The sequence below is a fragment of the Esox lucius genome, chromosome 19 (assembly GCF_011004845.1).
Source record: "Esox lucius isolate fEsoLuc1 chromosome 19, fEsoLuc1.pri, whole genome shotgun sequence".
NCBI classification, from domain to species: Eukaryota; Metazoa; Chordata; class Actinopteri; order Esociformes; family Esocidae; genus Esox; species Esox lucius.
Genome location: NC_047587.1, coordinates 30,842,471 through 30,870,183, shown reverse-complemented (window position 1 = coordinate 30,870,183; position 27,713 = coordinate 30,842,471). Strand labels below are relative to the sequence as shown.

The 27,713-nt window shown below is 42.9% G+C and overlaps 1 protein-coding gene across 2 annotated transcripts; it reads right to left on the bottom strand.

Annotated features, from left to right (window-relative positions):
* Nucleotides 1-43: 43 nt before the first annotated feature.
* shisal1b (shisa like 1b) lies at nt 44-25,889 on the bottom strand. Of its 2 annotated transcripts, none has more exons than XM_010902725.4 (5): nt 25,335-25,889; nt 12,272-12,474; nt 10,241-10,454; nt 6,524-6,829; nt 44-2,153 (listed from the first exon to the last, which is right to left on the bottom strand). In XM_010902725.4, coding segments are annotated over exons 2-5 (588 nt in total). In that variant the 5' UTR covers nt 12,339-12,474; nt 25,335-25,889; the 3' UTR covers nt 44-2,152. The 2 variants fall into 2 exon arrangements, with proteins under 2 accessions (XP_010901027.1, XP_019896172.1); XM_020040613.3 differs by having other exon boundaries at nt 12,272-12,469.
* Between the last annotated feature and the right edge of the window lie 1,824 nt (nt 25,890-27,713).

The window sequence follows — 27,713 nt, the reverse complement described above, 5'->3', positions numbered from 1 at the left end:
TTGGGAACTGAGGAGACCAATTACTGTAGTTTTGAAAGTGAAATGTTTTCCCATTCTTGCCTGATACAGGATTTCAGCTGCTCAACAGTTCAGGGTCTCCTTTGTTGTATTTTTCCTTTCATAATGCAGCAATTGTTTTAATGGGTGACAGGCCTGGACTGCTGGCAGGCCAGTTTAGCACCCAGACCCTTTTACTACGGAGCCATACCATTGTAATACGTGCATAATATGGTTTGACATTGTCTTGCTGAAACAAGCAAAGCTTTTCCTGAAAAAGACATTGTTTGGATGGCAGCTTATATTGCTCCTATATCTGTATATTTTGTTCTGCATTAATGGTACTTACACAGATGTGCAAGTCACCCTTGCCATGTGCACTAATGCACCCCCATACCATCAAGGATGCTGGCTTTCGAACTGTGTGCTAATAACAAGCCGAATGGTCCCTCTTCTCTTTAGTGTGGAGGACAAGGGGAGTCCATGATTCCTAAAAATAATTATATTTTTTTATTTACCAGACCACAGGACAGTTTTTCACTCCACCTCAGTTATATCTGGTTTATTCTTTGCATGGTAGAGTTTGAACTTGCATTTGTGGATGCAACAACGTACTATTGTTCACAGACAATAGTTTTCAGAAGTGTTCCTGAGCCCATGCAGTAATTTCCACTACAGATTTGTGTCTGTTTTTAATGCAGAGCTGCCTAAGGGCCCAAAGATCAAGGCCATCCAATATTGGTTTTCGGCCTTGCCCATCGCATACAGAGATTTTTCCAGGTTCTTTGAATCTTTTAATGATATTGTGTACCATAGATGATAAGATCCCCAAACTCTTTGCAATTTTAGAAACAAATTCAAAGTGAGCATATTTCAGTTTCAATGTCTCAGTCTCAACATTTGATATGTTGTCTTTGTACTATTTTCTATTGAATATAGGGTTTCAATGATTTGCACATCGTTGCATTCTGTTTTTATTTACATTGTAAACAGCGTCGCTGTAACCTTTTTGCAAACAGAGTTGTAATTCAAATACACCTATTGGGTTTATAGTCCGGACTGGACAATAATTCAGAATTCGCCACGGTCACAGAGGAAGCGTCACCAGATAAATCACAAAAAACACACAGGCCTTTTCTGAAGACAGATTGACAATGGTTCCCAAACTTTTTCAGTTACTGTAACACCCACATCATTTTGTTCTTCTTGGAGTACCCCTGAAGTACCCCCTCATCTTAATTTCACTAGTAAGCCTATGATGTCATAACTGTTTTCAAGGACCCCCTGCAGAGAGGCCAAGTAACCCCTGTGGAGAGGCCAAGTACCCCCCATGGAGAGGACAGGTACCCCCCGTGGAGAGGCCAAGTACCACCTGTGGGGAGGCCAAGTACCACCTGTGGGGAGGCCAAGTACCCCCCGGGAGATATATAACCAAATAAAGCGGGAGATATGTAATCTTTGTCAGTGTGGTGTCTACAAAGTAATCGCCCCTATTGTGAATTATCTTAGATAATATCCACTCATAAAAAGTCCCTGACTACTTTACATTAAATGAATCACCAATAGATACTGTACTCCCAAGACTTCTACTAATCACTACTGAATGTAAACCCCAAAACAGCAACCAAATGCAATCAACACTCTATATTTAGAAAGGTGTTTAACAATACAAAGCTTTGCTTCCTGTAACCACAGTTGATCCAGTCCGCTTAAAGTTTCCACCGGCTTCTTCTTGGAACAGTGACAGCCCGTAGTTCTATTTTCTATCCCGGTATCTGTTGCCGGTTCCGTTGCTTAGAGTAACCGCTTGTGCCACCCGGGCCCTCGTCACAGTGTAACGTACACCGCAACCATGTCGAGATACTGTCTCTTCCAGAGCCCTGCTCAGTTTCTATGAGCCACAATAGGCAGGTTAGCCAGTAGGCGATGTTAGCCCATTTCTCTTGGTCCAGCAGTGGAGCTGCTCAGAGGAATGGGAACGGACTGTTTCCTGGCGCTGTCAGCTAGTTGCTAGCTTGGTTGGCTAAGCCACCTGTGGTTTGTTACAGTGTCAAAAGTCCAGACAGAGACGGGTGTCGTAAGCTGCGCTCTCGTCTGTGGGCGCGCTTTATTCAGCATCGCTTCCCTCTTCTACGCATTCATCCTGCAGCATCACTCTGAGTAGAAAAGAGGAAAAAGATAGAACATCAAAACCCTTGAACAGTTTATAGAGAGCGAAAACCCATCCAAAGCCAATGAATAAGCCATTCAGCAGCCGCATCATTTAAAACTATGTAAACACTCTTCTCATTGGTATGCTTGCATTATTCAATGGCCCGGTGTGTAGTCTTACATCAGATAGCACAACACTTCCACCTAAACTATGGCTCGAGGGACAAGCGGTGCAGACGAGTGATCTAATGTTTCCAACTTTTATTTGACTTTACAATTAAGTAAAGTAACAAAGGTATAAACCATCCCAGTCCAAAGTGTTTCCACTTTACCAGGCTGTATATTCTCCTGCAATTAGGAAATGTTAATGAAGTTGACACATGGAGAGTGCTACGGTATAATTGGCCAGGGCCTGGACATGCTACAGTACACACACACACACACACAAAGACACATATGCATACAAAACAAAGACACACACACACACAAAAACATACATACATACGAAACACAGACACACACACACAAAAATACACACATGCATACAAACACACAAAGACACACATACATACAAAACACAGACACACACACACACACAAAAAGACACACATGCATACAAACACACAAAGACACACACATACACACACACATACATACAAAACACACACACACACACACAAAGACACACATGCATACAAACACACAAAGACACACATACATACAAAACACAGACACACACACACACTCACAAAGACACACATGCATACAAAACACAGACACAGACACACTTCATTAAATTATTTACTTCCTATTTGATCCATTCCAGACAAACCCCTTCTGCTACATTTGTGGCTCAAAGACACTGGGTTATTACGCAAGAAAAAGGCACAACCCTTTTATCATGACACTGTGACAAAAAAAACATCACATGAAAGCTGTTTGAAGCTCCCAGTGTTATTTCTGTCAGATTTTGGCATGGGCAAACAGTGTCTGAATCACATTACGGTGTCACTCACGGCTCTGGCAGAGCGGCAGGCAGATGGCGGAACAAGGTGGGCGTAAGCGCGTGTCCTGCCGTATGGTCAAGTACGATCAAAGCAACGTACCAGAGACACCGACCATCTGACGAATCCGAAAGAGGATCTCATCTGCTAGGCGACAGACTCGTCGATATGATTTTACGGTAACTGGAGGCCTGGCTGGAAATGGCTGTTAGGTGACGACCGGGCAGACAGAGGCGTTTCTTTTCAGGCTCTATTAACGTGGCAACAGATGCCAACTCGTTTGGCTGCTGTGGCTGACCCTGACCGGCCTGGTGAGCTGGTCTTGAGGCTGGTCGGCATCTCGGGCGGGACGGTACGTGGCACATGGCCAAGCCGCTGTGATCAGCTGCCAAATTGTTTCTGGTGATCGTCACCATGGAGATAGTTGGGTAGATCTTTGTCGGCCATGGGTTTTCACGCCATGGAGTATTAATATCATACGTACGTCTGCCAGTGGCGCGCTGATTTCACACCTTCAGTGACTCTGGAGCTGGCAGATCGTCACTCAACCACTCATGTATTTTTAAAGAAACACACTGTGTCAGAGGGAACGGATTTGTATTTATTTTAATGACACGCGGCCATTTATTCTCGTACATGAAACCACCTAAATGGCATCATCTCTTTGTCTTCACACTAGCAGGGGCATCAGACTAAGCTCGTATCAATACGGGAACCTGAGGAATGCGCAGGGCAATCCTAATAATAGAGAATGCTCCGTTCCTCTAAAACTGACCCCGGGGTTAATTCTGTGTCCGTGGGAAATGTGATCCGACGCCACTGGGTAAAGAGGCCATCCAAACGGTGAGGTGGTGTCACCCTCCTAGACATAGACAGCTGGCCTCAATTTAACCAGACGCTGTAATACCATCGGAGACTTTGTAACCATCAGGAGGACATCTCGTTTCATTATTGAACGCGGAGTGTTTTTATCGCGCCGTGCTGGGACTGGGAGCTCCCAAGAACAGCTGTGTCTACTGCCGTGCAAAAGCTCTCTACAGGAACCCCAGCGGACCACGATGTCAAAAAATATATCAAAGTTACTTGGCCACGTACTCTCCATGTGCACATTGACAAAGATAGCATATTGAAGCTCTGGGTTTTTGGTCCTGTTATGAGCCAAGGAAGGCCACCGCTTATTAATCATCATGTGATACTCCATGTAATCTGTTATACTTAAACAAAGTGGTCTTATTGTTTTGTAACCCGATGGGGTTTCTGTACATAACAACTGAACTGACCGAGCTTTCTGCTCATACACGCACATTCTGTCTCTTCTTGAGCCAAATCATACAGTAGCTGGTTCAGCATACTGTATTATGTTAGGCTGGGTTTAATTCCTGAAAAACAGACTGTTAATAAAGGGCATCTATCTTTTCACAGAAAGAAAGTAATATCAGAATCCCTAGCCGCCCACGCTGGACCCAGATTTAAGGCTACACACCAGCCTTCTCAAATTAAGGTAAACAGCGTTCCCAGCCATTAACTTGACTTGCTGCAATTTCTCCACAAGAATGCAGAAAAAATATTTAGTGAAGTATTCACCATTGTATTGTAGATGGTTCATCATGCCCCATTATAGACCTTTGATCCTGGTCCATCTTTGTTTACACACAGCCAACAGATGTTCCTCTATGTTTTACCCATCATCCTCCCTGTCCCCAGGGATCTGTTTCTGTGCCTCACAACTAAACCCCAGGCCATCTAATGATGGTGCATTGTTTGTGTATTCATGAGGGCAACACACTGGGGACCTTATTCAGTCACAGCTGGTAAAAGAGTTTCAGTTAAAGGCAGTGATTCTCAAATGTTTCCTATCCATGGACAACTAAATCACTGTCAAGCTCTTAAGGACCACCATCAAAGAGTTCCTTCATTTTTTTAACACATACTCTATGTTGCAGGTCCCATTCAGGGTCAGTTTGATCAGTTAAAGTAAGAGATATAGAGCACCAGCTGAAATGCAATGGAAGTAAACAAGGTGTGCATTCTCTGTACAAGGACGAATCATTACAGTACACACCCTCTTTGAATTACGACAGGAAAAGCACCCTCTAATGGTCAGAAGCTGGTAATATCAGGTTGTATGATCTCCATACTGCTTTTACATCAACAACTTATACTGTATACTGGCCATTGGGGTGAACTTGGTTTAGGGTTGTGGGATCTGCGCTTGGCATTTAGCCATTTTGTTGGATTTCTTATGTTTTAGTAATTTCTTATAAGAGATTTGAAAATAATTGAATGTTTTGTAACATACTTATAGAATATTATGTAAATCCAATGTCCAATTTTGATGCAGTCAATTAGCTAGATCACAATTCAACGGTCAGCAAGATAATGTAAGAATGCTAATTGTATTGGTTTCTAAATACAGAGAATTCTTAGGAACAATCTGCTTTTTGAGGTGGAACAACCCTGTTGCTGATATAGTAAGGGTCAACCAGCTCTACCTGAGATTGATGAGGACCCACAGACTAAACTGACTGGTCTGTCTAACCACCTGCCTCTGAGGACATGTCTCGTGGTGGGTGATATGTATTCAACATATCATGTCCACGGTCCCAGCATACAGTTCTGCTGTATGAGCTCCTCTATCTGTGTCAGTAGCCTAGCTTTGATGCTTTGGCACAGACCACAACCCCATTTATCAAATCTCTGGCATCATTAAGTTATCGTGGACAGTCAGACAGATGGCTTGGCCCAGAGGATTGGTCTGTGGCTCTGTCTAAGTTGGTCTATGTGTGTCCTTCTGTGTGGCTGGCTGGCTGGCTGCTTGTTGTTAGTGAGAGCTCTTTTGTTCTGAGTACAAACCAGCCCCAGTACCTCAGGGGAATGTCTGAGAAAGAAATGTAATAATTGATCTTCTTAGCCAAAGGTGCGTGTGTCTGTCTGTGTGTGCGTCTGTGTGCTTGCATGCACATGGGTAATGTTTAAACAGGTGAGTGTGTGTGGAGGTTTAGTGATTCTGTTTCCCTGTTAACCTACGAAGCTGTGGGGAGGCTTAGTGGTTCTGTTTTCCTGTTATACTTTCGAAGCTGTGGGGAGGCTTAGTGGTTCTGTTTTCCTGTTATACTTTTGAAGCTGTGGGGAGGTTTAGTGGTTCTGTTTCCCTGTTAGCCTAGGAAGCTGTGGGGAGGTTTAGTGGTTCTGTTTCCCTGTTAGCCTACGAAGCTGTGGGGAGGTTTAGTGGTTATGTTTCCCTGTTATACTTTCAAAGCTGTGGGGAGGTTTAGTGGTTCTGTTTCCCTGTTAGCCTACGAAGCTGTGGAGAGGTTAAGTGGTTCTGTTTCCCTGTTAGCAACGGGTGTGAGATGAACAAAGCAACTCACCAGGCAGTGGGCGTGTGGTAGGGGAGGGGGCTCGGGACTTCTTCTCTGAGGCTGTGTCTGGGGTGGTGATGGCTGAGGACCAAAGGGTGAACCTGTCCATGCCCCTGGGTCTCGCTCTCCTCCGCCAGGGCCGCACGGTGCCACTGACTCCTGGCCTTCTTCAGCCAGCGCCCACCCAGGCCCCACCTCTCCAGGTAGACACGGCACAGCTCATAATTAATGGCAGAGTAGTAGAGGAAGTCCAAGGCCAGCAGGACCATGACAAAGAAACCATAGATCCACACTCCTATCAAGGCCGTGTAGTTACTGTGTGAGAGAGATCGAAACACAGTGAGGATGACATAGAACACACTTCCCATTGGCTGCCTTTATCCATGTGGAGGGGTTAAGTCTATACTTCATTTTAGCACTGGCCCCGCCCCTACATTCTAACAACATGTGTTCATGTGAAAGAGTGTCTGTGTGGGCATTGTGATGTCAGACGGCGAGACATTTCCACCTGCACTGGCCATGTACACCAAGACGATAACTAGAAAAGTAAATAAACAACTAAAAAAAGACTATCAATTTGATCACTTTAAGAGCACCCCACCCGACTTAAACAATAAATAATTTTAAATGAATTATTTTTCTGTTTAAGTGTTCATGATTCTAGTTGCAACTACTCTCAACTTACACTGTAACACACACCGCCAAATGGGCTCTCACTTACTTTTAAATTGACCTTTGGGTTCCTAGAAGGGAATGAAAATCCCTCCCTGGATGAATGAAACACCTACAGTGGATATAAAAGGTTAAAATTCCAAACTGAAATCTTCGAGGGAAAAAAAAAAAAAACATACAATAACCTGGTTTCATAAATGGGGATGTGGCTGTGTTTTCTTAGTTGCATCTCAGAGCAAAAGCCATGGTCCGCAGAGAGCTTCCAAAGCATCAGAGGGATTTCATTGTTGAAAGATATCAGTCAGGAAAAGGGTACAAAATAATTTCCAAAGCATTAGATATACCATGGAACACAGTGAAGACAGTCATCATCAAGTGGAGAAAATATGGCACAACAGAGACATTACCAAGAACTGGACATCCCTCCAAAATTGATGAAAAGATGAGAAGAAAACTGGTCAGGGAGGCTTCCAAGAGGCCTACAGCAACTTTAAAGGAACTGCAGGAATTTCTGGCAAGTACTGGCTGTGTGCTACATGTGACAACAATCTCCCTTATTGTTCATATGAATGGGGTATTGGGTAAGGTGGCAAGACGGAAGCCTTTTCTTACAGAGAAAAACATCAAGTCCCCCAAAAGCACGTGGGAAAATGTGTTATGGTCTGATGAAACCAAGGTTGAACTTTTTGGCCATAATTCCAAAAGGTATGTTTGGAATCACCCGAAGAACACCATACCCAAAGTGAAACATGGTGTTGGCAGCATCATGCTTTGGGGCTGTTTTTCTTCAGCTGGAACTGGGGCCTTAATCAGGGTGGAGGGAATTCTGAACAGTTCCAAATACCAGGTAATTTTGGCACAAAACCTTCAGGCGTCCATTAGACAGCTGAAGATGAATTTCAACTTTCAGCACGTCTACAACCCAAAGCACACACCCAAATCCACAAAAGCATGGCTTCACCAGAAGATTAACGTTTTGCAATGGCCCAGCCAGAGCCCAGTCCTGAATCCAATTGAACATCTGTGGGGTGATCTGATGAGGGCTGTGCACAGGAGATGTCCTCCCAATCTTACAGATTTGGAGCGCTTTTACAAAGAAGAGTGGGCAATAAAATCAAAAGGTGCTTCAACAAAGTATTAGTTTAAGGGTGTGCAGACTTATGCAACCAGGTTATTGTGAGTTTTGTGTATATATATTTTTTCCCTCAAAGATTTCAGTTTGTTTTTCAATTGAATTATTCACATTAAAGGCCACATTAAAGGCCACATTAAAGGTGGACAAAGTTCTGACATGATTTATCTTTGTCTCATTCTTTTACATCACAAGAATCTGGCATTTTAACAGGGGTGTGTAGACTTTTTATATCCACTGTATGTCATTTCAATGGCAGAGTTGAACCCTAATAAAATTGAAGTGTTTCACTCTAAGCCTATTTTCCTTTAAGACAATTTAGAGTAAATTTATATTAAAAGTCCCGAGACTTTCTAATGGCATGTCCTTCTTAACACGTCTCTCTTCAATCTGTTGTCCTGAGACATTTATTGATGTATGTACATGGGCCACTGCAGGTTACAGCATGAGATTCACTCTCCCGTCTATAAAAGTCGCCGCAAGGTAAATGCGCGCAAATGCTTTGCAATTACTCTATGCGCAGTGTTTGTAATGAGGCTTGTGTTAAATGTCTTGAGGGTTTGTGAGATGAGCTAAGCATTAGAGAGAAGGCGACCCTATTAGACGTCAGATGTCATAACTCAGCCTCAGTTAGCTTCAAATCTCCCCGACCCTGAGAGACTGTGATACAAGGACATTATGTTACCGCCATAAAGTGACTTATTATTTGTAGGAAACCTACACATTTTGGTGATACATTTATCTCTTTACGGGCAGAGGGACATCCTCCCTGGATTGTATTTAAATGAACCTTAGACTAAGTGAAGCAGACTGTTTGAACTGGAGTCTGGCTAAGTAGAAATCATTCAGATCTCACCACACAACAACAAGCTATGTTAGACAACGTAAAAAAAGTATATTGAAAAGAGAAATTGCTAAATGACACTGAAACAAGTAAATAGAGTGATGCACACATGCCATCATCTGCTAATAGCGGCAATGGTTTCATTGTGAGCCATGGTATTAAAACAGCCAGGTCTTTGTCATTCACACCAGGGCTGAGAAGCTGTTAGACCCAAAGATGTGGCACGTTTAATGTCAGCTCTTTGTTCTGTAGGGGGGAGGATGGAATAGCCTTCTGTCCTGGTACCAGTCACTAGACTACATTTCCTCCCACACCCAAATGTGGTTGCTCTCACCTACTTTTCTACTGAGCTTCAAAGAACCCCTCCCTCGATGACTAGTACAAGATAGAAAAAGGAGAAAGAGAGAATCTGAGAGAAAAGTACAAACTCACAGTATATACTCAGGGCTGGAGAATTAGATAAAAAGGTAAAGTGATAGAGACTTTTTTGGGGGGTTCTACATTTCCCACTGGATTCTACTTTTATTAATGGGCTCTACTTTTCTCACTGGGATCTACTTGATAGGTTTAGACCGAGCTGTTGGCCACATACAGTGCAGTATAGTAGTAAAGTATGATACATTCACCTATTATAGAATAAGACATGAAATCCCTACTTAATCTGTATTGAGAGATTCCATCCTCAGTCAACCCACTCACTCCCTCAGTAACAAAGCCTCAGCTCTTCACTGCTCTGGTTTTGAGTTTCTCTGTAGGAGTGGATCAATGTCAAGGTGCCCTTTGAGGACCAGCCAAACGATGTCAATGAGTGGAACATCGTCGAGGGAGCAACCACTTATCAATCACTAACATTTAAAGGCTAGGGCTTGTTCTCTGTGGAGAAGTCTTGGAATTGCCTCATTCTTGAATGAGAAACAGTTGGAGATTACTTACAAATGTCCTTGCTGTAGGTTGTTCAGGTTTGCACTCCACGTAATGTAAGTATCATTTCATAATAACCGTGTAATAGAATACAATTAACAGATAAGATGTAGTGCTACTCAACATGAATCACTCCCCTAACCGCGGCAGGACTCACTTGTGAGCGAAGCCATCTGTGATGGTGGTCAGGTTAACCTGCATGACTGTCTGGAACTCGGTCTCGTTGCAGCAATACTTGAAAGCTGTGTTGTTGTGGTGACAGCAGAACATGTAGGTCTTGTTGTCCGAGAGGCGAGGGCAGTGGAAACCAAAGTGGTAGCGCCCCTTGTGGTCAGAGTAGGGCTCACACACTCTGAAATGAGCTGATAGGGCTGCGGAGAGACAGAGATAGAAACAGTTACAGAGGTGGGATGAAGATAATATAGGCCGACTTGATTTCTGTTACTTTCATAAATGCCGGTAAACCGCACTGAAATCAACAGACAGTTACTAATCTCTGTGGAAGGATTACATATTAAGGTTCAAGTCATGCAATTTGAATCTGGAAACCAGAGAGGCGTTGTCTGAGATGGGAGTCATGGAAACATCATTTGGCAGCCTGGTTTTGTGTAGATGATCACCAAATTACCGATCTGTCAGAGAAACGGACCAGGGATAATGAGTGTGGATATACAGGGCTGATCACGGTTGTCTCATATGTCACTGTGAAACAAGACAAAACCACAGACACCATCAAAACCAATCAGGCTGGGCCAGTTGGCATCCCTTCACACGTTCACAGCGTTACTGACAAGAGAAAACACTTTCTGTAGCAAAGCCACGGATAAACGGGAATTTGGTAAGGAGTGTTGCCTACGGAGTGACAAAGGAAGTGGGACAAGGTTATCCTGTCTTTTTATCCTGACGTCGAGCTATTCCTCTTAATGATGGAGAAGAGACTATTGCGCTGTTAAGAAGGGAAGCGTTCCCCTGGGATTTAGTTCAAAGGCCTGGGAAGGTGGGGTCATAAATTTCTGCGGTTGATGATAAAAGTCTTAACTAATATTACGCAGGCCATCCAAGGACAGACTCGCCATTTGAAGGAGGGGAGTGTTCTAGATCCAACGAGCTCGGGACAGCACCTCAATCAGGGCCGGCTGAAAGACAGGTCGACGGTCTGGCTGAACAGCTTGAATTGGCTCCCCTCCGACTCTCTGTGATCGTCAGGTTATGAGAGCGTGTTGAACAGGGAAGTATAATCGGGAGTAAGGAAGATGTAATGCAGTCTTACACGGGGGGTTTGAAGTCAGTGATTGATGACAGCATAGATTGGCTATTTATTATCCCTTGTATGTCTGTGAGGAGACAAGAGGAATTGGATTGTTATTTGATGAGAATAACTGCAGCTTGAGGTTTAATAGTATGCAGACTCTCTCAGTCAGGCTGGTTCACAATAACAACGGTACATTGTCCTTTCTCTTATTATATCAGCCAGCCTTTTCTGTTAACTCCAAAAACTTTATGTTGTCGTAAAGTGATGCACATTTTCAGAGAAATGCATCACAACACTGAAATCCTTGTTACGTAAGATTATTGTGGGGGGGTGGACATTGGAATCAGTTCATAAAGGTCACTTATCAATCCCTGGCTGACATTTAAGAGACAGCCATGTTCATGCCAAAATCATCCCCTCTAAATATGCGGCTCCGGTATTCTAAAGGAGGGGTCAGGGCTGTAAAGAGGGCGAATTGGCAATAAGGAAGCAGAGCAGCTTGGCATGGGAAGCGGCCCATAAAGTCCTCTAATAATGCACGACTTAAAGGGTTAGTGAGAGGAGCTGGCCAGGGAAATACAGCCTCAGCCATATTAGGGGGATAACAGCTGGATCTGGTCAGGGCTCTGTTTGGAAACGTTTTCATGTTGTTAATCACATTAACACCTTTCCAATTGTAGGACATTGCTGTAAACCATTTGGCTCGGATGTTACGTTCAAAACTTCAATCTGTGAGCCCGAAGGCAAAAATCCTAGATAAAACGTTGATAGGTTATACAAAGGTTGTTTACAGTGTAAATCACAGTTAGGACAAACGCAGTTTCACAAAAGCAGTTAAGTCCACGCTGACCATACAGCTCGATCATTAGATTTAAAAGCTGACCCGGGCGATGTGAACACATGAACAAACACCACAATAAAACGAGGAGTAGTGACCCGCAGTGGAGAGCAGGAGGAAGATGACCGTCAGGACGTTGAAGGACTGTCGGCTGGTGACAGTCATCTTGGGGTCCTCATAAAGGACGGGAGGCGGTGGGGGGGGGGTTCTGGCTGCAGGTTTTCAGCTCAGCATGCTGGACATTCCGCGCTCTCCGACGCCGCCAATCACATGGCTGCCATTGTCCGACCGGCCACCTGGACTGAGAATGAAAACAAATCAATTAAACGGAAATATGACTGTCGTAATGATTATGTTCAGTACGCGGTTTGGACAGAATTCTATAACCAGCTGTTGACGAAGCGCTAAGGAGAGGCTGGAAACTAACCACAGCTCATTTGCTCTCATTAAAGAGTTGACAAACATGAGTTGAAGAGGTGGATGTTTTTCACCCTTTTAATGACTGGGCTTGATGCGTGGCCTCGCCTTGGTGAATGTTGGACTCTCATCTTGTGATTAAACAAATGTAAATACCGTACAGCCAAACAAAACATGGTTCCCGCTACAACAGTTACATCTTGGATGGTCAAGCCTCGCTTAACAAGAAACACAGGTGGGGTGACATCACCTTGTTGTTATTATCAAAATTAACCGATTAAGATCAATACAACCTTTAAGGAAAACAGTGGCATGGATTCGTTTATTTTGGCCCATAGACTACTTCTAGGGCGAAGAAACATCTAACGCATCGTTGTGAAGTGATTTCTCCAAGAGGGCTGTCTGACGGGCCTGTTAGTAATGATGTATAGCAGCAGTCAATGGAGGAAATCTCTCTTCTTCCACACCGAGTGTCCCTGCAAGGCTCGTGCAAGGCTTCAATTAGCATCACACCAATCTGTCGTAGCCACAGACACTCTGGCAAAAGGAGATACATGGCATGGATGCACATATTTATCTCTTTAAGGACTGTTACTTCCTGTCTTCGGTCTCAGTTATTTTTAGGGATGAAGTACAATGGTTACCCTGACCTGCTTTCATTTCGCAAACCATTATTTATTACAGGCTACAAACCATTATTTATTACAGGCTACACCCCGCCAAAATAAAACAGCCTTTGGCAGCCCCACCCCAAACCCGGTCAGTAGAATATGAAATCTCAACAATAGGTATTTAGAGAAGCCTTGCTTTCACTTTGCAGACCTCATACTCTAATACTGAATAAGCATGTTTTTGTGCAAAGTTATGGTAACAATCCTGTCCTGGTTCTCTGAGATAACAAATTATCAGCTGTGTAAATGTGTATTTGAACTGGCTCTTGCTTCATAACACCGACTTCAACATACTGAAAATGTGAATGTCTGGCTGCTAATCCTATTGGCCTCTGTTCCTCTAGTTAGAACCCGCTCCTTTTAAAGGATTATTCAATAACTTAAAGGTTTAAATGCGAAGAACCCCCTTAAAGACGCTCCTATGAAGTTTCCCTGGGGTGTTCCTGGTCCTCATTGGTGCAGGATGTGTAGCCCTGTATGTCGCTGACAAGAGAGATGACATGGAGTTGTTGGAGTAAAACCAAACCCAGATGGCCAACACAGTGCCACATAGAGAAAATGACTGTACCACTGCCATATATCAGGCTGTTTCTGTTGTGGCCTTTACACCAGGCAGCTCGTCAGAGGGGCATTGAGGAAGACTCTCTAGACTCTATGGGCTTGTTAGAGCACTCTCTGGAGAGAGGGAGGAAGAGAGAAACAGAGAAAGAGACAGGATGAAGGTATCATGAACTGTCAGGATTCCCACCCTCTGAAACGTCCTCTCTTTTCATCCTGTCTCTTACACTGCAGGCCTTCACATGGATTTAGCTTTTTTCATAATTGAATATGGAACCCCCTTGTCTCTTCTGCTGTCCTATTTAAGTCTATGGGGTGTGAACAGTTACAGTGTTTTCAGCCCCATGTTGTATTTCTTATCAACAAAGATTAAAGAATCACACATTGCTAAAGCAGGTTTACATAATTAGCTTAATGTAATTGAAGCAGAACCCCACAATGCTCACGCGCAAACGTGCATACTGTACACACCCACCCACACACTCATTCAAGCACACACATTCGCCACACGCAGACTCTTGCGATTACACACACACAGACTTAAAATCGAAAGATGAACGCACATGGCACATGATGCATGCGTCCTGCGTCCGTCTGTTCCAAACGTGTCAAAGACAGGCCAGAGATGTTACAGAAACTGACAGAATATTCTAACTATTCAGTCGAACAACCAAAACAGAAATTAAACAGAAATGACTTCAAAAGCAAGGATCACATGCTAAAGAAAAAAACACTGTCCTACTTATGTCTTCACAGTGAATGTAGCATGCTGCCATCACCACTGACCTGTCGGGCTCTGAATCCATCTGCAATGCACATCACACCACAGCAGCCTTCACGGACGCTGTCTTTACAGCAATCAGCCTCTGCGATGTCTAACCAGCTTAACGTACAACGCTACCACGCGAATGTGTCCCCAGAGACACCCTAGGGGTGAGTTCGCGGGGAAATGACGACAGCATAGATTCAGTCCCCAGACACGGGAGACTGGACACTCCCTAATGCAATGGGTCATCTTCCTGGCCTCGCCGAGGGGATTTACACGTCTATATATTCAACAGCAGAGATCAGGCCTATGCACTTTATGAATCATCTAAATGAATCAGATTTTATTCCAGGTGTATGACTTTAGAGCTGTAGTCAGAAATGCTGCAGTGGTCCATTAGGGTTGTAATCCCACATCTGAGGGATGTAGTGGTTCTGCTGGGATAAAGCTAAACCATGGTTGTCCAGGGGATCCCTCTGGCCAGTGCTTGTGTGCAGGCCCTACAGACATGTCTGGGACACATCCTTCACGGAGTGCGTGTACTTTAGTTTGAAGTGTAATTGCCTGTTTGTTTGACATTTCACAAGCACAAAATCCCTGAGTGCCAGCATGCCTGCTGTTTCCATAGTCGGTGACAAGACTTTTTTCAGTAAGACCCAGAAGCTCAAAATAAAACAGAAATTACTAGAGGGTGGAAAGGCAAGCGGCTCGAGGTTGCTAGGGAAACGTTCTCTAACAAAAGAGAAAGGGGGAGAGTTCTTTCTAGTGAGTAATTAGCATCCTGGGTAATAAACAGGAAAATGAAACAGGACTCGTCTAAAAACGAGAAGCCACCATAGTGAGGTTGCCATCCCAGGGTTTGTGGTTTTTACTCATGGTGAGTGTGGCCCACGCTACTGTAATGGGCTGCTGTATTAAGCCTGCCTACTTGGTAGGCAAGTGTTGGTCTTGTAATGCTTTGCAAAGTTGATGATCAGAAGAATCAGCTCTCAAACCAAACCCATTTCAGCCGAAGGCCTGCAGTTGTCCCACCTGCTTAAATTTGTCTGTGGAGAGAAAAGGCAGCCCCTCCCCCACACTTCTTACTCTCTATTCATCTATTGGAGTCCTCCAGGGAGGAAATGAAAATTGGGTTTCTGTTTGTTTGGAAAGGCTAGAAACGGAGGAAGTGTAGCATTGTTTCCAAAAGCTTACAAACAACTATTCTGAGCTTCAATACACGAGGGACTAAATCATATTTGCATATCGCTTTCTGTATTAGAATATCAATATCTGCAAATCTATATCACTTGCATCTCCATGCTCCAGTAGCAATATACTACACTGCGAATGTGCTGGTTGAATTTTTGTGTGAATTGATACAGGCAAATTTTTTAATGTTGGAAATACAGTGTGATATAGATATATATTGAATGTATCCACAGGGATAAACCATTCAAAATTATATAATGGTAACATCTAAAAGTCACCCAGATGTTTAGATCTGAGCTGTTCTAAATACTCTCTCCACCAACGAGAATGAAGCTGCAGAAGATTTGTTTTGGTGCCATGCTCACAAAATATGCAAGCAGCCGGGGGATTTTCTAATGAGCCTGCCACTGGAGTCTAATAAGTTAAATTCATTATACAATCAAGACTCTCAAAGTAGGTTAGGGACTGAAATGTATTAGACTGCCTGTCATAATGCAAGCTTTACTGCTTCCTACTATCTACAAAACCATGCGTCCCAGAGGAAAGAAGAACTTTCGTTTCATTGTCAACTGACTCAAATTGGCTTTTAGTATTGACTTTCACCCCTACTTAAAAGCATACTGGTTTTCCTATTTTGTGCTTTGATTGTGTAATCCTGCCGGACAGGAGTGTGGAGGGACTTCATTTCCATAAAAGTTGTCTTTTATGGAAAATAAAGTAACTTAAAGGGAGATTGACGTCAAGTCATACTGTACATCTTTGTCAATATACAGTACCAGTCGAAAGTTTGGACACACCCATTGAAGTGAATGGGTAGGTGCATCCAAACTTTTGCTTGGAACTGTACACTCACCTAAAGGATTATTAGGAACACCTGTTCAATTTCTCATTAATGCAATTATCTAATCAACCAATCACATGGCAGTTGCTTTAATGCATTTAGGGGTGTGGTCCTGGTGAAGACAATATCCTGAACTCCAAACTGAATGTCAGAACGGGAAAGAAAGGTTGTGCCAGACGGGCCGGTCTGAGTATTTCACAATCTGCTCATTTACTGGGATTTTCACGCACAACCATTTCTAGGGTTTACAAAGAATGGTGTGAAAAGGGAAAACGTCCAGTATGCGGCAGTCCTGTGGGCGAAAATGCCTTGTTGATGCTAGAGGTCAGAGGAGAATGGGCCGACTGATTCAAGCTGATAGAAGAGCAACTTTGAGTGAAATAACCACTCGTTACAACCGAGGTATGCAGCAAAGCATTTGTGAAGCCACAACATGTACAACCTTGAGGCGGATGGGCTACAACAGCAGAAGACCCCACCGGGTACCACTCATCTCCACTACAAATAGGAAAAAGAGGCTACAATTTGCAAGAGCTCACCAAAATTGGACAGTTGAAGACTGGAAGAATGTTGCCTGGTCTGATGAGTCTCGATTTCTGTTGAGACATTCAGATGGTAGAGTCAGAATTTGGCATAAACAGAATGAGAACATGCATCCATCATGCCTTGTTACCACTGTGCAGGCTGCTGGTGGTGGTGTAATGGTGTGGGGATGTTTTCTTGGCACACTTTAGGCCCCTTAGTGCCAATTGGGCATCTTTTAAATGCCACAGCCTACCTGAGCATTGTTTCTGACCATGTCCATCCCTTTATGACCACCATGTACCCATCCTCTGATGGCTACTTCCAGCAGGATAATGCACCATGTCACAAAGCTCGAATCATTTCAAATTGGTTTCTTGAACATGACAATGAGGACAATGACACTGTACTGAAATGGCCCCCACAGTCACCAGATCTCAACCCAATAGAGCATCTTTGGGATGTGGTGGAACGGGAGCTTCGTGCCCTGGATGTGCATCCCACAAATCTCCATCAACTGCAAGATGCTATCCTATCAATATGGGCCACCATTTCTAAAGAATGCTTTCAGCACCTTGTTGAATCAATGCCACATAGAATTAAGGCAGTTCTGAAGGCGAAAGGGGGTCAAACACAGTATTAGTATGGTGTTCCTAATAATCCTTTAGGTGAGTGTATGTTCATTGTTAAATTCAGTTAGAGTATTTGTAGTTTGGGCAAGTCTGGCTCAAATTGTTACCCAGATGAATATCCTCTAGAGAGATGTCCTACTCCCATGTAGTCTTTGATATGGGCGGTATCTATCTCCCAGACACAACCAGGCTGTGTTTGTTTTGGATTCTCTCTGACACTGTGGGCTCTACTCATTTGTCTTGGCCTGCCTCCACCACATTATCGTCGGATCCTAGCCACTAAATATACTCTTTTCCATGGAACCATTCCAAGGAATTTCAAATATGGACTCCAGAATGATAGAGACATGTCATTATGCAACATTCATTCTAATCAACATTTTCCCCTAATGTCAAAATGCTCTTAATTGTTTCCGAATGGTTTGTTGAGTCAACATTCATAATGTGCATTCCAGTAGAAAACCATGCAGCTGTGAGTATGGTCATAAGTCCACAACAAGTCCAAGTCGCCAACTAGCCAAGGCAAGTGCACCTTGTAATCTGAGTTTTTTGTAGTGTTAGGTTTACAAGAGCAGATAGTCTTCCTTAAAACCAGAGCCACCACAATAGATAGCTCCAGATGCCACCAGGTCACAGGGGTCACTGAGAGGACACAGGTTGCAGACATAAGTAACACACAAAACACTGCTTCCTGGAATCACTCTCACTCTGTGAGAATGTAATATCCGCTTTCTATCAGTCTACTCTGGGTTCCAAACCCTAATGGAATTTTAGCAGGTGGATTATGAACTGTTAAAAAAACCAAATAGCGAAGAGAGCTCTTTCAGTCTGAGCCTGTTTCCCAGAGAAAGATTGATTTGTGAAGTGTTAGTTGACTCGGCCTTCACTAAGGAATCACTTGTTACTGAACTTGTCTGCCTGTCCTCTTAATGACCTGAGACACAGTTTGCTCACCTTCTCTGTTAGGGCAAGCGGTGATGGAACTTTACACAAACTATAAAAGTTGTGTGATTAAGCACACTGACCCATTCTATTCTGGCACCATCTCAAAACATTTATGTCATCAAAACCAAAATGTTGTCCCTTCCAAAAATTCTTTTTTTTATATAAACACTAAGCACTTAGATATTGGCTGAAGTCCATTGTGACTGTCTCCCACAGTTTACTTGGGTGAGTTATGTGTATTGCCACAGATCCGGCATTTTCCAACTAAACTGATTTGCCAGATGGTGTGGCTATAACAAGCGACTGAAAATACAAACTTTGCAGTACATAGTTCTCTATCCTAACAGGGAATACATTTGCACCAAGAACCCAAAAGGTCCACTATGCAACATTTTCTAAATAACACTTGAAAGACAGCTCTTCTGGTAGTAAAAGACCAATCTCAACAGAGCTTGATATGATGCATTCATGGACCAATGTTGCTCAGTGCTGTTCATTCGAATATTTTGAAGATTATTAGATAAACAAAGCTAAATGAAATTCCATATAAAATCATCTGAAAATGCCCATCCTGCAAACAAATAATTGGTTTAGGAGACAGAATATAAAATTTGAGGGAATTTGTTACACATTAGTATACATTGCTAATTCACATATCTCAGACAACAATGGCTTGATTTTTTCTAAATGTTACAAGTTACAAAATTACTCCGATTGGCAGAGGTTGGCAGTGCGTCATTTTGTGGACTACAGCACGTTAACATTTGCTGTGTTACTTTTTGTAAGACTTCACAGAAAATGGATATGAGATCCATTCTCATGAGGTAAAACCCACTTTACATGAACCTCTATTCTATGCAAGTTTACATCAGTGTGGTAAAAGAGGATAACATAATGCGTCATAAATAACAAATCTTATGAATCACATTCCCTTGATCATTAGTCCAGTTCAGACAACAAGGCCAAAATAGTCATTACCGCTGCATTAATATCACATCATTTGATGCAGCATTTCCATGAATATTATTTGATTATCAAAAACAGGCACATTGGCGATTGATCTGGATAACAGGAACAAAAACCTCTCCCAGATACACATTGTGGTTAACGCTGTCTCTGTGACATCCTTTTTGTCAGTGTGTTCTCTTGGTGTAGCTGATTAAACAGTAAAGAGGAGGGGAGAACATTGTCAAAGAACAGAAGCACACCTTGTTCCAAACCTCTGGCGAGTCATCTGTCACCAAGGAACTATTTCTTTCTGCAGTCTGAAGGTGAACCCCTGCTTGACACAATAGACCTGTTGCATCTTTACATGGTGTGGTAGAAATTAATTGATTAGGATAATGGCCACCACATAACCATCTAATGTCTCAGTAAACCATCAATGTGCAAAAGTTTTACTCGCACAATTACAAACCATTATTGGTCACCTTATTACCGCTCTCAAAAAGGTATTAACTAAGGTATTAACTTAGTATTGCTGTCGTACTTGGGGTATTATCATTCAAACTCAAGCTAGCTACAGCGTTGTGCTTCACTAGTGCATTGTGGGAAGTTCAGATTTTTTTGTTACAAAAAAAAGGATTTTGGCTACAACTAATTTACTACATTTGTAAAGCTTTTAAAAAAACTCAATTTAATTGTCAGTAGTTGAGAACCTAAACTCAACTCTCTGTCATTCATTTTCAACTGACACAGTTACACGACATCATCTGATCTGTAGTTTATATTTGTGTTTCCTTTAGTTATAAACAAGAGTTCTTTAACACACATAAAACAGATGAATCCAGCGGTAATGCTTAGCTAGACGCCACATTCTGACGATTAGTTGGAAAGCACTCATTAGGGGACAGTCCTGTTATGCCTCATATATTGGAATCTAATCTGGAGAACATCAACAATGTGGGTAAAAAGATAATGTTCCCCGCTGAACATCAACAAATAGATAATGGGAAAATAATACATGATAATTATATCCACTCTCATGCTTTTTCAGCCTTGATTTAAATCCAATCACCACAGATATTACTATTCCTTTTTAGTGTGATCATGACTTAGATGTCTCTTTTCTCTAATTGATAATTACATCGTTGTGAACACGCTGGCAATATTGTTGGTGACGATGGTGAGATCAAATTTTTTGCTTTGACCACCTGCCTGTCTCACTTCATTTGGGCGAGCTGGAGCTTTGTTGTGATCTTATTATTTGGGGTTAAGAGTTCAGCCTAATCTGCCGCTTGGTCAAACTGAATCAAAGTGATAACTGGGAGACCTTATAGCGTAGCGTTAACACACACCCCAGTAATCACCTGCAGCAAGTGTCAGGAATCCAACCATCTTTCAGATCTGGTATCATCCCGCTGTATATCTCTGCTGTCAGAGCAAAGGGCAGTGAACCGTAGGTCTCCAGTACGGACAGACCACGTCACCCAGTGCCAGCGTTGTGCCAGCCCTAGTTCAACACTCTGTGTTACAATGCAGATGGATGCTTACTGGCGAACAGGGAGGTTCAAATCCATTAGACGAGCAATTAGAGGGAAATTGGCACTGAAACAAATTTCACAATTTCCAGCAACAGCACTTGTTCTACAGAGAGCGCCATGTTAGTTACCGTGTAAACTGCATAGTGAGTTCAGAAGCCTACCAGGTCAGAGGTTTGGCCAATAATCAAAGCTTCCTCACGTCACAGTGACTTGTTGCTAGTATGAATAGAAAGTTGAATTTACATTTAATTTAACGTTGTTCAATTTAAATTGAATTGTGTTCTGTAAAACTATTCCTGTGTAAAAAAGCCCCTCAGTCACACTGATAAACACAAAAACAGTCCATAATGTCAAAGTGGAAAATACAATCTACAAATTGTAAAAAATTCTAATTTGCAGATTTTATTTTCACTTTGACATTCTGGACATTTTTGTGCTGATCAGTGGCAAAAACTCCTAATGAAATCCATTCTGATTTCAACGTTGATATACTAATTGTGTAAAAGAGCAAGGGGAGTGAATACTTCTGAGAGCCATCGTAATGAGTTGTGGGGGGGTGCGGAGACATTCATTACAGTAAACATCCCTGTGCTACTCTTGTGTATCTATACAGCACTACTATGAATCAAGATTTACCAATGCTAAAACATTGGTTGGCTGCGTGCTAATTCCATGGCAATCACATAATAATTGCTTTCCTGGTTTAATTGTCTAAATATGCGCCGACCAGGAAATGCATGGTAAAGCCATTATTGTTAATCGGATTTATCAATAGGACAAACCATCGATACTTCCATTGCCAGGTAGGATAGCATTTTAAATTGATGTTTGGCAACAGCACAGCTGCACACAGCACATTCATATTCAAAAGAGCCGGTGGGTGAATACATCTTAGAATTTCTTCTAAGATGTATTCTTTATTTTATCATTCCTGCTACCCATTTCAGCAGGATTTAGATACACAACCCTAAGAGAAAGGGCTATTTTCTGGTAATAAATCCGATGAACCCTAAAGGAATAATGTTCACGCAAACACTGATGGATCCATGACACAGCACAGGGGGACTACGAACAAACAACACTATTGACATTTCAGTATAACCAATTCACTTAATGGACTGCTTTATGTCGACGGAGTAAACAATAACAGGGGTTTGCTTCTAATGTGCTTTGTTTTATCGATTCAGCAGACTTGGTGGTTCACAGCACTAAACTGGGTCAGATTGCACTGATGCTCCCGCCGTGCCTAGTATCTGATAATACACATGACAATGTACGGGGTACTCCACTGTCTAACTGCCCCTGGCATCTAATGGTTACAGCTGAATATGTGGGACCACCTAGAAAGGATACTTACAGTACATACATAGAGCTGGTGGGTGGATCAGATGAGAGTCTATTCTGAACTGTGTACTCCTGTAAATCTCCTACTAGATATAATCATCTGTTGAGTGCAATTGGATACGGGGGAGCATCAAAGGCAATGTCAGAGTCTCATGAAGCCGAGCGGCTGCTGTTTATGAGGCTGAGGATGCCTGCTTGGCTCCGTCAGTCACACACAAGGAGAGTGAGGGAGACACAGAAATGGGCCACTCCATGTGATCTCCATGTCAAGATAGAAAGCGTGATAACTTCACAATATTCTAATTCAAATTCATTTTTAAGTATTCATAAATTCACATCCAGACATCTGTGAGCAGAGGCAAATATGTTTTAAAAAGGGACAGTTCACCCAAATTACAAAATAAGACTTGGTTTTGTTACCCTGTAATCAGTTTACGAACAAGGTATGAATGTAATGCAAGCTTTGGTTTTATTTCTCAAACATGGCTTCCAAATGTTAATGTGTTTGTGGTACAAATGCCATCCAATTCCTGGTACCGATATTAGCCTTTTTCAGGTATAACATACTAATTATCTGAAAATATCAGATATTTTTTGTGAATTTGATCTGTGCCACAAATGCTAAAACATAAACATTTGGAAATAGTGTGATGGAAATTAAATCAAAACGGTCAAACCTGGATTGCTGTAAAACCTTGTCCATTGACTGATACAGGGTAAGGACACCCAAGCTTAATTTGTAACTTGGGTGAACTATCCCTCTTGCTTTCTGCTCTATTCAGCTACATACATTACTTACAAGTTCTCACTATTTAAAAAATCTTGTAAAATGGTTTGTTGGTGGAATTAGTATTCTGTACCTATGATGGTTGATACAGACTCACTGAAAGAAATTGGAGAACCTAGTATTTATTCTCTACAACTATTACTGCAGGCATCAACAGCTACCCAGGCACGTAGTGTTGGATATGTCACAAGATGTGAGAATAACTGCCACCACAGTGTCATGGAGTACAACTCCTATGGTCGTGACAACAATTTTATTCATATCAAAGAAGCCACTCCCTCGGGTTCTTTCATGTCTCAGCCTCAAGTCCCTCTGCTACATCTGCACCTGTCTTCTGACAATTATTATGCATTTTTGACATCAGTTTGATCATCCCAGAATGAAACCTGAAGCCCACGCTCACCCACAAATAAGATAGTGCCAGACGACTGGTCACAGCATCGAGGCTATTCCTATTTAACCTTAACTGAGTAGCCCTATACTAAACTCGTGAATATTGATTTTAAAAAAGTATGCAACAGCCAATTAGTTAAACATTTGTAATTCTGAAAAAGCTAATTGACTCAAATGTTTGTCCTGTTCCATTAACAGAACGTTGAGCATCGACATAAGGTTCTGGGGTTGTTTTCGATTAAAGTTTGTTATTAAACGTTTGCATTGGAGAAACCACCTGAAAGGCTGTTTTTGCACAGGACAAACATAACTAAAGGTAAGCCTTTAGAGAACGGATATGTTTTAAAGTATTGGCTGCTGGGGGTTCAGTTGATGTGAACAAATCCCGTTAACATTAAGATCAAGCGAGAACGATGTGTATATCAGCCACCAGTGAAACCTACGTAGACTGCTAGCCTCCTACTGAACAGCCGCTGTAATTAGAGGTCAGGAACATGTCGGCCTACTGTCTGAATGCATTCGCACATAGTGGTAAATATATTCCAACAATAAGAGATCTTAGAACGAGTCTAGAGCTGTTGTTTTCTAGTACCTAAACTCTATTTACCCAAATACTTAGTATACTTAGTCCTTCCGAGTATGTTCCCTATATATTATCTACCTTGTTTAAATGAAACACAGACCCCCCTAAGAGCATTTAATGAAAACTTGACTGTTCATTCAATCACTTTCATTACGTCAGGGAACAGTGTGGTCAATGTCGTTCACTGTCGAAGTACAGTGCTATGCCACTCTGTAGACACGCTGAAAACATTCAGAGACAATGTTGAGAGGGAATATGCTTCATGCTTCCAGTAACTTGTCTGAACGATTTCACACTTTGTAGTCATTAGAAGGGTTGTGTGTTGATGTGCATTATCCTTAATGTACTCATGAATTCAAAGACAAGGGACACTGGGTTAGCCACATACATATGCAAAAATTGATGCACACACAAATGCCTCAAGCCACGTTTACTGACTCAAACAAAAACTGGCAAGCGAAGCCCATAAGCTTTTAACTAATGTCTCTGCAAACAAGAGTGTGAATTCAAATCAATAGGCAGTTAGAAGGCAGCTTTATGTGGCGTACAAAGGGATTCTCCCTGTCCTCTAAAGCCTCGCTGCTTCCCCATGAGCCTGTTTCCAAGTTACCCACTGACAGCCACTGCCAATCCACACTAATTGCTTCACATTAAGCGCTGAGACAGAGAGCCAGACGCCCTCGTCTTAAAAACATAGTTCATTCACTACCTCGGTAGAAGGAATATTACAGGAAAACTGAGGGAAGGAAACTGAAAGAGCACACCGCGTTCACAACCCTGTTCTGGGTGAAACTTCAAAACGAAAGAGGCAGGCACCTCTCAATCATATGTAAGCAGTGTGATGTTTTTAATTACGCGTATTGTACTGTCACGCAAAGCCACACAAGTTAAGCATGTGTGCCCTTCCCCCGGACTAGAAATGGACCGAGGGAATGTGAATAAAAACTTCGTTAAGGTCCACTTAAAGAGGAATACGCAGACCTAAAGGAAAGAACTCCTGGTGATTATGGGGCGCTCTCTCTACTCACCTTTGTTGAGCTTGTAAAGGAGGGGGTTCCCCCCGTTGGTTCAGTCAATGATCCCGTTGCTCCTTTGTCAGCGTTCACTTTTAAATTGTGGCAGCTTGACACAATTACATCTTCGTTCCAATAACGAAAATGAACCGCACTGGGAGAGGGGTAACAAAATGCCAAAGAAAAAGAAGGAAGGACTTTCTAAGTACTCGCCGCTGTATCTAAGCAGACAGCTCAACGATAGAGTTATGTGAGCGGGAGTGAGGAAGAGCGCCAGAGAGCCATACTGAGCGAGTGAGGCAGTGTGAGAGAGGAGGGTAACTATTGTGCGCTCTAGATTCCAGGGTGACTAGGTATGTTTTCGATGAGAGTGTTAGTATGTGTGCTTGTGTATAATTGTGTGTTTCTGTGCATTTCTGTATATGTGCTCCGGTATCTTCTGTTTGTGTATGTTTACGCGTTTCCTTATATTATGTCTAAAACCGAAGCCTCTGGGCCAGCAAGCTGTTACTCAAGCAATGCTTTCTCTTCTCTTCAGAGGGAATTACTTCTAGTTAGGAAATCTACTAGAGATACCTTGGTGTAAATATGACCTTCTCCTTTTCCTCCTTATCATATATTTTCTTTCTTGCAATCTAACTCTCCCTTAAGTCTCAGCTCTTCTCCTCTCCCTATTCCACCTTCTATGTATTTGCATGCCAGATAATTATCATAATCTTCTCCCCCTTGTCCACCTTTACTGTCTGTCTTGGGTTCATTAAAAACAACTCACGTACCGCCCGTCAACCCCCCCCCCCCCCCCCACAAACAGAACTTGGAATTCTACATACACAGTTACTACAAAACGCACACGCAATCACACCCTTAATGTATGGATTGTATCTCCCCGGACCACCTTGAGAGGACCTTGCTGTGTGGGCAAGTGGGCGGGGGGCGGCCTGCGTAACTAGCCCCCTGTCATCTCTCCACGCTCTCTGATTCATTATGGGACTCATGTGTCCTGTAACACCACAAGGGTCTCTAAGTGCTTCTCCCCAGGAGAGTTGCTGTGGAGCCCGGCGCCGCTTTGCAGCACGCAGAGAAAGGCCCCCGCCAATCACCTCCAATGTTAAGTGCAAGGAGGTTCAGATGCCGCTCAGCGGGCGCGCTTATAAATGTATATTTATAAGGTGTCACAATTCCCCTTATCGAGCACCTTCCTCAGCATCTGACGGAGAAGTGAAAGAGGAAAGGCTGGGAACACATGGCGCAGCTGTTGTCATGATGTGTGCACAACGGTGTGTGGGCGGCACCAGAATGCCGACTGAGCTACGAGACGCTCCCCTGGAGCCGGTGAGGATCATGGGTATTGCCCTGTCTTGGCTGCCATCGGTGCTCCAGGAGCAGACGTGGATGTGCGCATGAGGGGGTTGGAGAAAAGCACGCAGATAAAGGCCAGCGTCCGTGGAAGAGAAGGGAGAGGCTGGACCAGGCCAGGGTAGCCTGTGGGAATCCCAGTGGCAGGCCGGGGGGAATGGAGGCCAGCGTGGGGTGTGATGTCTGGCCAACTGGAAACGCAGGGACAGATACTGGGGATGTCTGGAGCCAGAGACTCCAGAATGTTGTTGCTGCTTAATTCTTACTTAGAGAGGAGGTGTCTGTCATCACTCACTGCTGCTTTCTTCACTCTTATGGTTCCTGTGCTTGTCTTTGTAGTCGTTGATAAATGAGGCCCAACTAAACAATCTAAATCCTCCACCGTTTAGCCAAACAAGTGAACAGAAACCCGGTCGGGTGTAATGTGATACTGAGCAGTACGACATCAGGTCATCATTACACCTTCGTTTTTATTACTACATTCAACACATTACTCAGGCGGTAGAAAACAGAGAAAGAGACCGGCAGATATTAGTACATCAGGAAAGGTGGCCCCCCATGGTTTGAACTCCAGACTCTGGTGTGCGCTGGGGCTACATGTATGTAATTGGCTGGGAGAGTTTCCACTAGACCACCGGCTCAGCACTCAAGGCATCATCACAATGAAAGAAAGGATTATTTGCGTCAGATTAAAATGAAATGCAAAACGTAACTTTTCACTAAAAAATTAACTAAACGTACAGTAACATGCTTTGCCAACCACTACCGCAGTGATGAATGGTACACATTCCTCTCTTCCAACTCACATGAAATAATTGAATGCTTTGAAATGTGCTGGAAAATCAGGACTGCTTAACGTCTGTATTGTTCCCTAGAGTCAGAAACTGGAGCAAACACTTTGATTGCAAGCCTCTGAAACAGGGAGTTGGTGGCTCTTGGTTCCCCATGTTGCACACTGTGGGTGTTGACGTTTTTAGTATACTAAAACTACTGGATCTCCTCAACCGGGGAGATGACCAGCCTAGAGAGTTAACAGAG

What these genes read in the sequence shown, in the direction of transcription:
- shisal1b (XM_010902725.4), bottom strand. Translation starts at nt 12,338, where the DNA reads ATGACTGTCACCAGCCGACAGTCCTTCAACGTCCTGACGGTCATCTTC. An exon ending in CCTCCTGCTCTCCACTGCGG is followed by an intron (nt 10,455 to 12,271) that starts GTCACTACTCCT and finishes GTCTCTCCGCAG; the next exon opens with CCCTATCAGCTCATTTCAGA. An exon ending in ACAGATGGCTTCGCTCACAA is followed by an intron (nt 6,830 to 10,240) that starts GTGAGTCCTGCC and finishes TCTCTCACACAG; the next exon opens with TAACTACACGGCCTTGATAG.